This window comes from Oryzias latipes, chromosome 8 (assembly GCF_002234675.1).
Source record: "Oryzias latipes chromosome 8, ASM223467v1".
NCBI classification, from domain to species: Eukaryota; Metazoa; Chordata; class Actinopteri; order Beloniformes; family Adrianichthyidae; genus Oryzias; species Oryzias latipes.
The window spans coordinates 25704626-25715721 of NC_019866.2; the positions used below are offsets into that span (position 1 = coordinate 25704626).

The window sequence follows — 11096 nt, forward strand, 5'->3', positions numbered from 1 at the left end:
GAAAACGGTTTTTATCTGTAAAACACTTTGAGTTACATGAGGATGAAAAGTGTTTTGATTTAAAGTTTGATTTGATTTGATTCCTACAAATACAAGCAGAGGGTTGGCAGACTGAGGGGGAGCAGCCGTGCTGATTGAGGGACTCTGATGCAGATGCTGAGGTTCTGGTTCTGTTTGGGACCAGATCCTGGATGTTCTGGAGATCCGTGCAGGGAAGCAGAGGGAGACGTTTGGACAGAGGAGGAGCAGTGAGGAGGGCGGTGAAAGGATGCTGGGGGTGGAGCTACAGGAAAGAGGAGGTTCACGGATGGGGGGGGGGGGGGGTATAAGGGAGGAGGATGGGATGTTATCACATTTACGTTCAAAGCGGCTGATATTCTGATGACCCAGCTTTCCAGCAGGTTTCAAACGCATCATTTATCCTCACGGATGTCAAACCTGCTGTGTGCTTCAGTGTGGTTTTGTGTGTCTACAGACACAAACACACACAAGACTCATTTCTGTCCAGAACTACACACTAAGCTGTAAAGTCCAGAGTGTCACAACTGTTCTAGAAATGGAGATAAATCAGAGAAATCATTTCTGCTTTAATCTTTGTGGTGACTGATGACTTCATCGGACCTCCCGTCAGAACTTGTTGATCGTTGTGATACTGAGACTGGCTGATGCGTCGGTTGTCTGGTTCTGTCTGAAGATCATTTTCTGCCCACCTCACTGACCGAAGCTTCAATAAACAACATTTTTCTGAAACAGTCTTTCACTTGTTTGAGCCCAAAGAAGCCTCACCGCCTCCAGGCGGTTCAGAACTCGGATGGGCGTCTTTCCTCACACCAGCAGAAGAACTTTAGCAGAACTCCACTGGATCCAAACTCCATTGAGAGCATTTTCTTTTGGAGTTCTGAATGGTCAGGACCCTCATTTTATCCTTTCCACAAACAGTCCTGTGCTCTTACATCATCAGGTCAGTGGTTGTTCCCGGCACACATTCAGGGAACGCGGGTTCCCATCCGGGACCCCCAGACTGGAACGTTCTGCTTCAGTCCCGACACTATGGAGCCAGGCGGGAAGATCTTTCTAACTCAGCTAAATGTGGGTTTTTGTGTTGATGCGTTTTTCTGTTTTTATCTTTTAAATGTTTAACACTTCTTTGGTTTTTGGTGTGGTTTTAACCTGCATGCTGTCTTTCCTTCTGGGAAAAGTGTTAGAAGTAAACGTTACTCACTATTCTTGATTCAAAAAGGTCTTGAAATGTTTGATTGGCTTTGTTGCTAACTTCTGTAACGCCATTCCATAGCTTGTAAGATTGATTGGAGCAGACAGTCTTCAAAGACGAAGCCTTTTGACCTTTTCCTGTGGCGTGTAGGGGGGTCCTGATCAGCCTCATGTTGAAGGTTATGAAGCCCCCTATGACAGCAGTCTGTGCTGAGATCCTGTTAGAATGATCCATGTTTGTGTTTAGAGGCATTGAGGAGGCACAGGTGTGCACAGGTAAGCTTTCAGGCCACTATCTCAGTCACTAAATCGTTTGGAACGTGACACTTAATGTGAAAAGGACTCACAGTCCACCTTTCGTTGTAAACTTTGCTCTGTTTTCCAGAGGGGGGGGCTTCCTTGGAGCCTTAGAGGAGGCTTAGAGGAGATTTTGTGGAGGAAAGGAGGGAGTCAGACAGGCGACAGCTACCACCGCGTTGGCTTCGGGGCAGAGGCGCAGAACGAGCCGCGCAGCCAATGGGAGGGACGCATCCATCCTGTGCGCTCGGCTCAGCGCGGCGCGCCCTGTAATTAGGAGCTCTGCTTGGGTTGGGCGCAGTCCGCCACGGTGGACAGCCGGAGTGCTGCGTCACCGGGAGCCACAGACAGACGTTTAGACATGAACAGGTTACCAGCACCTACCTGCGAGGAGAGGAAACCGGGCGTTGGTTCCTCAGCTGCAGACCCCCAAACCTCGCTGGAGCCCCCCTCCACCGACGCGGGCCTCTGCTGCGGCCCTGGCGCGCTGCTGGGGCCCCACAACTGTTTCCCGGCGCAGCCGTGCTACCCGGCGTACGCATACCACTACGACCTGAGCGGGGCCGTTCCCGGCGGCGCGTACGCCGTTCCGAAGGAGGAATATCCTTACGTGCACGGCGCGTGCCCGTCACCACTGCAGGACAGCGGCAAGTTGAACATTTTTTGTTAACATGGTTGATCTTTTCAATGCAGAGCAAAAGTAAAAGAAGCAGCAGGTCCTTCTTCAGTTCATCCACCCGAACTGCTGGATTCTGGCCCACTGGGGGCTCTACTGGATCCACATATTGGAACATTTAGGGTGGAAAGAATCGTTTTACCAACCATTCGATTCATATTTCTGATCCGATTCATTGTTGATTTTCGGTTCATTTTGATCAGATCCTCTGACCTAAAGTGGATCCAGATCCTCTGCCCTAAAGTGGATCCAGATCCTCTTAACCTAAAGTGGATCCAGATCCTCTGTCCTAAAGTGGATCCAGATCCTCTGACCTAAAGTGGATCCAGATCCTCTGCCCTAAAGTGGATCCAGATCCTCTGCCCTAAAGTGGATCCAGATCCTCTGCCCTAAAGTGGATCCAGATCCTCTGCCCTAAAGTGGATCCAGATCCTCTTAACCTAAAGTGGATCCAGATCCTCTGTCCTAAAGTGGATCCAGATCCTCTGACCTAAAGTGGATCCAGATCCTCTGACCTAAAGTGGATCCAGATCCTCTGCCCTAAAGTGGATCCAGATCCTCTGCCCTAAAGTGGATCCAGATCCTCTTCATCCAAACTTCCAGACAGAAATTCCTGCTACTGAACAGTTTTCCAGATTCTTGGATTTCTTCCAGATCATCAAGTTAATGAAATCTGTGTCCAAACCAACAAGTAAACTAGAATGAATGTCAAATCCATTCACATGTTAGTTTCCTAAAGTTCACCACTGTTGTTTTTCCACATCCAAAGAATCCAAAGGGAACATTCTTAGAACATTCTAGACACTGGATGGTCACATGACTTCATTCACAGTCTGTCCACACATTGGACTGAAATGATGGACTGATCCGTGTTCATTACATTACATGTGTTGTCTGCTGTGATTGGTCGGTTTTACATTAGAGTCAAATAAACCTGCTGTACCTCAATCCAGATGGTGTTTTCTTAGATTGATTATAATTGATTTATTTCATTTTGAATCGATTGTTTAATGGTATAGGTCAATTTGATTAAATTCTGCCTCTACAAATGGATTTCAATGGATCATAGAATAGAAATCGGTTCATCTTTACACCCCGAGAACATTAACTTCCTGCTGCAGAGGTACTGTAGTTATGATCATTTCCATTTGAAAAGATCTTTTGATGTCACCTTTCTGCAGGAATAAACTGTCAGGTCTTTAGAGGCGGCTGTCGCATGAATAATCCACACAGAGCACAGATCTACCACCATGATGTTCTCCTTTAACACGTTTGAGAAAATCCTTCCTGTGTTGGAGAGATTAGAAGAGTCTCACTGCTCCCAACACACGGCTGGACTCACGCCTGAGAGTGGGCCCGGGGACTTTGGCCCGCAGCCACAACATATCAGTCAAACTGGCCTTTGACTCAGTGGCCCATCAACACCTGAAGCCACGCCCAAGTAAACAAAAAACAGTTGTGCTCACAGTTGTGCTGATGGGAACATATTCCTGTAACGAACAGGCAGAGGCAGATGGATCCATATGCAGACTTTAGTGTTAGTGAGGAACAAACAGGAAAAGCACAGAGAACTTGGGCAGGTGCGCGTGGCGGCCGTGGGCTTCAGGCTTGGACGAGGAAAAGAGGCAGGTAGGGGTAGAGGGGGCAAACAAGGTCTGGGATCCAGCGTAGATCAGAGGCACACCTGAATAAAAACGGGGCATGAATGTTAGGGGAATAGAAACGAGCCTTCGTATCTGTTCACCTATATCAGATCTACTTGTATCAGTGAATATAGTGAGGTTGAGGCATTGCAGATGAGAAAGAGGAGAATAATGAATGGATGGAAGCTGGGGAACATTACGGTATTGAGGGCAAGGGCTGATGGGAAACGTAGTGTGGAGACCAGGAAACGGTCAGTATTATTATCGGTCAGAACGTATAATTTAGACGACTAGACTTACCTCCACTTTTGTAGTGAATGTTCGGGTACTTCCAGCCAGCCGGAGCCAACAGACCTGAAACTGAAAAACGCGTGTGCCAAATGCATCTCAGCCAATCAGAACAGCGTTTTCTGTTTGGGTTCAAACGTTCACTAGTTAATGAAGCACAAATGACGAGACGCATAACTCGCCTGAAGTGGAAATAAAAAATAATTTTCTGAGCCCTTCCCTTAAAGTACATCTCTACATAAATGAATCTGTACATTACAAGATGACTATAAACAGCTCATGAAAATGTAAGATAAAGTAAAAATTCAAATCTTGCTCCTAAAACTTCTAATAAAATGTCCCACATTTAAATGTAGGACAGACATTGATGTTGCAGTGAGGTTATTAGAAAACGTCAAAAAGTGGAAAAACATACACGTCGTTTGGACGTCCAGATCTGGTTTTTATCAGACTAACCCATGATAGACTGGATCTGCATCTGAAATTGACATTGAAGTGAGGTCGTTGCTCGACGTCAAAATAGTGGACTTCGCGTCCATCTGAACGCTCATGTTTAGTGGGCTGGATCACAGCTGTTATTTTGGGTTTTTCCTTGCATCCCTGAGGATTTTACACTGTGTTATTCTTTCTCTTGTTATGCGAGATGGGTAATTCTTTATTTGAGCATCACGAAACTCATAACCATGGAGAGTTGAATATATGCAAACAGTCATAGTACTAAAGAAGTACCCTTCTCATTTCCTACAGGCTATTATCTTATCACTGATGCCATGTGGATCAACTTTGTAATCACTTCAAATGACCATTCTGAACACAGGTAAAAAAAAATTCAAGTTAATTAGACAAAGGTTTGCGATACTCTTGCTTCTCATGATCTCCGGTAACATCCATCCTAACCCAGACCCTACTTACAATTCTGCTGTTACCGGTCCTTCTACTTCTGCGTCACTATCAGACACTGACTGACATTTGCCATTTATTTTCTGATCAAAAGCATTTTGGGGTTGATGCATTTGAACATCCGTAGTCGTCTTCCCAACACTGAACTGAAAGTCCTTGTCCGTGCTGCTAATCCAGATGTTTTGTGCCTTTCAGAGTCATGGCTTAAAAAAATCTGTGTCTAATATAGAGGTATTCATTCCTGCCTATAGCATTTTTCATCAAGTTATGTCAACTTAGGATGTAAGTTGACTACAAAGATCATTTTCATTTTCTGTTAAAGTATCAAAATCTGTTCCAATACAGTTTGAAATTTTGTTGTTGAGCATTAATCTTTCAAAGAGTTGGACCATAACTGCTGCTGGGTGTTATAGACCACCTTCAGGCCCTTCTTCCTCCTATCTAGCCTTAGCAAACTTATTGCTCCTCATATTTTATCTGAATTCTTGTTCCTTGGTGATTTAAATTGAGATATGCTCAATCCGCACAGCGCTCTACAACTTCAACTGGATACTTTAAATCTTACTCTGATTATTCAAACTCCAACCAGATTTTAACTTAATTCTACTGAAAATCAACAGGGAAAGCTAACCGATAGCATTCTAACAGACCAATGAGATATACTTCCTCAGTTTTTTGAATACCACTGCAGCATTGCATGCACTTGAAACAGTACAAATGGTAAAAGACCCCCCCTCTTTATTTATGAACGCTTGTAGAGAAATTTCAATGAGGAAGCCATTGGACACGACACGATACAAGACAGATGGCACAGAATCAGCCTTATTCCCACTGTAGAGAAGGCTTGGTCTTATTTTGAAAATCCCTTCATTTCCATGTTGGACAGACACGTCCCTATAAAAAACATTCAGATCAAAAAAGGATTTTGTTCCTGGATTTAAAGTGACTTGTTTGAAACACTCATTGTGGCGTCAAAACAACCTTTAGGTTGTGAATCTTTCAGAAGGCTGAGGAATAAATGTTCTCAAACTATCAGAAAAGGAAAATCTGAATATTATTGAGATCGATTCTTAAAATGTAGTTCTGATCGCAAACGATTTTGGCAGGTGGTGAAAATCATGGGAAAAAAGGTTATTTTGCCATTTACCCAATGTCATATGTGTGGAGAACATAATTGTTTTTGATCAAACTGTCATGGTTTAATAAAGTCTTGGCAGAAGCAGACAATGCCTTTTCTTCTGTCTTGCCCTTCAGGGTTTTGAGCACAACAATAAACAACGACCCATCTACCCCGCACTACCTCACGCTTTCTCTGCAATGAAAGGGAGGTGCTTAGGGAATTACTTAAACTAGAGACTCATAAATCTGCCGGTTTGGATACTCTGGATCCATTGTTCTTGAGCTGGGTGTGCACATCATTGCATCACCAATCACATTTATTTGATAACCTTTTGTTGCAAACATTTGAATTTCCTCTTGAGTGGAAATCAGCAGCCATCACCCTCTCTGTAAAGGAAGTAATGCTTCAGATTTAAGGTGTTATAGACCTATCTCCATCTTACCTTGTTTATCGGAAGCCTCTGAAAAAACTGGTCAACAAACAACTCATTCATCCTCTTGAAACTCACAACACTCTGACCCCCCATGCAGTCTGGTTTCCGAGGGGACACAGTTGTATCTCAGCAACTTTGAAAGTGCAGAATGACATCATTTGTGCCATTGATGAGAAGGTGAATTGTGTGGCTGTTCTGTCGACTTTGCTAAAGCCTTTGATTCTGTCGACCACCCAGTATTGTTTAGACGGCTCCATCATGCAGGTCTCTCAATGGATTGTGCTGCTTGGTTCAGAAGTTACACTACTGACCGTGTACAGTTAGTGCGTACGGCTGGCTACCAATCTTCTCCACCCCCGGTAACCATGGGGGTCCCTCAGGGGTTCCTCTTGGGGCCAACTTTGTTTAAATCTATATAAACGAAATTGCTGGTCATGCTGCTGGTAATTCTGTTTTTACGCTGATGACACTATTTTGTACACATCCAGCCCTTCCATAGAGACTGCCATGGACTGACTTCTCCAGTCTGAGTCTCCGGATCGATCCTAACATCCTACATTTCTAATAATGGATTAGATTTATCTGCTCAAATCGTTTACAGTGTCTTCATTTTTCATTTCCTGGTGATGGTAACTCCTGATGTACCACAGCTGCCCTGGGGCAGCCTGACAGAGGCCTACAGCCCCTCTGACTGTCAGTGGGACATTCATGCACATTCACACACCAGTGGAGTCACACTGGAGGCAGGGCGGGGGGAGTGTCTTGCCCAAGGACACAAGTTGGCTGGGGGAAGCGGGGATCGAACCGCCGACCCTTTGATCAGTGGACGACCTGCTCAACCACCTGAGCCACTGCCACTCTTATGGTTTTAATCGTCAGGCACCTCGTGGGGGCAGTATTTCAACCTTTGACGGCCCAACACTGCAACGTGTCAGCTCTTATAAATCCTTGGGTCTATGGCTGGACGGCTCACTTACCTCTGACTCTCAGAATAACACAATAGTGGCTAAGGTTAAATCAATAATGGAATTTCTGTACCCAAATAAATCCTCATTTACTCACTCTGCAAAGCATAATCTGGTAAAAACAGCAGCCCAACTATCTTGAATTATGGTGACATCATCTACAGATCAGCCTCAAAAACTCTCAAAAATTGGCTGCAAACTCAGGTCATCGTTGTAAATGAGAAATCTTTGTCTGTCGACCTACCCGCATAAATAAATAAAGGTTTAGCTTTCCCTGTGACTCAGGATCCAGAAATGTCAGTGCAGCACTGGATAAAGGATGTCAGGGTCTGTTGGAGGCCAGAAACTCCCAGACCTTTTGTGCTCTGATTACAGACAGACGGGTCACAGGTGAGGATGGTTACCTTCAGCTGTCAATCAAACCCTGTTGGATCAGCTTGAGTTCATGTTTTCAGAACAAAATCATCGGGGATGGAAACTTTTGTAGAGGTCATCTGGGAAGTTTCTGCTGTCATTAGGATTTAAAACAGAATTTATTGACAGGAAATGGATTCATCCAACCACTGACTATGAGTGGAAGCAAAGTTTGGGTTTTTTCATTCAGATTCTCTGAAAATGACCAGGAAACCATCATTTCTTCAGGGTCTGTAAACTAGATTTTGTAAACTCAACCACAACTGTGGGGAATGTTTAAAAAATTGAGCAAACAACATTAAAAAGATGCTCCTGACATGAGCGAGTGTTGCAGAGACAGATGACGACGTGAAGCACAAAGGATTCAAACAATCATGCTTCAAACAAATCCAGGTCTTCAAAAAAAGGCTTCTCTCCTTCTTTGGGAAAAGGAACTTGTAAATGTTGGCGTCTTTATTCAGATGTAGTCCGCTGGACCTGCAGAAGTCGCTGTTCCGGTGTTCAGAATGTGGGTGGAAACGTTTCAGATTTAGGTTTTGTTGGAGCCTCTTTCTATGGAAGCGTTTCTGTTGCATCATTAAGAACAACATTTTTGAGTCAATGAGTTACATTGAGAAAATGAGAAAGCATTTCTGTTAATCCATTTAAATGATCAAATTAGACATTTCTAATTGAATTGTGCTACACATTTATCAGAGAACATTTTGAAAATGAAACGTCAAATGCCATTTTCTTTCTCATTTTAAGTGAGTGACAGAATAAACGCTGTTGAAAAGAAGAAAAAGAAAAAGCGGTTTGGAGGATTGATGTTTCTTTTTCATTTTGAGTCAACAAATGCAGCTTCATTTTAAAATGAAAAAGTATTTCTGGTTTTGACTTTTATTTTGAATTATGAGACAGAAATTCTTCCATATCTTTTATGTCACATGTCCAGACCCCCCCCCCCCCCCCCACACACACACACACACACAGGAACAGAGAAACAGAGACTTGCCCAAGTTTAGATTTTAGAATTGGTCTCATTAATTTTTCAGGGAAAGAAGAACCAGAAGTGGAAGTCCGAATGGTGAATGGAAAGCCCAAGAAGGTGCGCAAACCCCGGACCATCTATTCCAGCTACCAGCTGGCCGTCCTGCAGAGGAGGTTCCAGTCGGCTCAGTACCTGGCGCTGCCAGAACGGGCCGAGCTGGCTGCACAGCTGGGGCTCACACAGACCCAGGTGAGGCTTTGAATGCTGGAGGAAGTCAGATGTGAAATAGAACAGACCTTTGGAGTGGTTCAAACATTTTCAACCAGATACAACCTACACTTACGCGGGGGTGATGGTGGGGGGTGTGAGGGGATGCACACTGAGAGCAGAGGTCATGTGACGGTCTGAGTTCATAGCTAGGAATCTCCAGTCTTCAGAGCATTCAACTCTGAGGTCGCAGAGAGGAAGAGCAGCCAAGGCTTCATCCAAAGGTCACAGCTTGGGTGTGACCTTTCAGAGGGGCAGGGCTCAAAGCTGGAAAGGGGCAGCAAAGAAATGAAGTCAATTTAAAAATAATCTAGGAATGATATTTGTGTTGGTGAAAGTGACACAACTGTCATTTTTTCATGTCAGGAAGACATCAAAGTCATAAAACGCTGCAGACTCTTTCTGTTGGCACAGTGTGCTGCAGGCAGAATCCACAGGAATCCAGAAGGAATTATTTAACCAACCACAATTATTCATGATAATAAAGACATCATGCTGTTGCTGTGAAGATTCTGCCGTGTAGTTCAGGGGTGTTTTGGTCCTGTCCTGTCAGTCACTCCAGGTTCATGTCAATCATCCTCAGCGGTCTTCATTTCTACGCGGTCAGGTCATCTGTGTTTTGTTTCTCCATGGATTTTTCCCGTTTAAGTTTATTTATATCTTTATGTTTTGGCCTCCGAGCCCGGTTTTCTGCATGTCGGCTCCTCCAGACAGTTTTGGAGCCAATGTGGTTCTGGTTCTATGCTGGGCTTCACAGCTAAAGTCTCTTCTGCATCTCATCCTGTAAACACAGGAGTTTGTTGTTACTGGAAAGATTTGGATCCAAAAGATTGTGGAACTGAATGATGCAGAGATTAACCCTTGTGTTATCCTAGGCACTTTAACGTTGGGAGTGGGGTCATCTAGACCCACTAGACAGTGCTCTGAACCTTTTTTCATGCATCAAATCATTTCCCCTTCAGTGCTGATGGACGGAGGTTCTCACTCCAAGTCTGCCCATTCAATGTCGTTTTGTGGAACCTAAAGGAAATAAAGACGTTGAAATTGAAGTATTGAATCCTTTTTTCCAGGTTAAAATTTGGTTCCAGAATCGTCGCTCCAAGTTCAAGAAGCTCTACAAGAATGGAGAATTTCCTCTGGGAGACATGCGTCTAGAAAACAGTCCAGATGCCAGCGACCCCATGGCCTGCAACTCCCCCCCCTCCCCAGCGGTGTGGGACAACAACAGCAGCAGCAGAACAGTGATGGATCCTCCCATCAGGCCACAGGACACCTACCAACCCCAGATCAACCTGTCCCCCACTCACATGGAGAGCTACACACACCACAACTGGTACCAGCAGCAGGGGGGGCAGTTAGGTTTGCCCCAACCGGAGCACACACAGCATGACCGTCCCGCAGTGCCTCCACATATGGGTGCAGTCTGCTGAAACATCTGAAGTGGAGCAGTCACTTTGCCCCCCCGTTCAGCCGTAAAACTGATTGATGGGGGTTGGTAGCTGCTTCCAGGCTGTTTCTGTGGATCTATAGTCTGAAATGTCAACACATGTATGAACAAACATTCCCTTTCATGTTCTCATTCTGAATCGGATCTTTGTAGAATTTTAAACAACGGAGGTTCTCAGGTTCAGGACAGAGCAGTGTTGGGAGTAACTTATTACAAAAGGACTGTATGCCAGTAAAATATGACTGTTTGTTCTAATTATGTACTGGAAGGTATTACATTTGAGTTTTCAGGAATATTTCATGTAAGTGGGGTATTACAACAGACCAAAAATATTTGTTTTGTGTTTTTTAGCAATAAAATGAGACGAGAACAATTTCCTGTTTTCATTTGATGAAAACCAAACAGCAGAAGAAGCAGCAGAGGAAATCAGTCTGACCTCAGCTCTTCAGATTCTCTTCACACAT

At 44.4% G+C, this 11096-nt stretch overlaps 1 protein-coding gene across 1 annotated transcript; it reads left to right on the top strand.

The window, feature by feature from the left end:
• The first annotated feature begins 1870 nt into the window (after positions 1–1870).
• On the top strand, positions 1871–11005 carry LOC101175548 (homeobox protein Dlx3b-like). The gene is made up of 3 exons (XM_023957954.1): positions 1871–2156; positions 8911–9167; positions 10256–11005. Exons 1-3 carry the CDS (start codon positions 1871–1873, stop codon positions 10613–10615), a joined length of 903 nt encoding a protein of 300 aa, XP_023813722.1. The 3' UTR covers positions 10616–11005.
• The last annotated feature ends 91 nt before the right edge of the window (positions 11006–11096 follow it).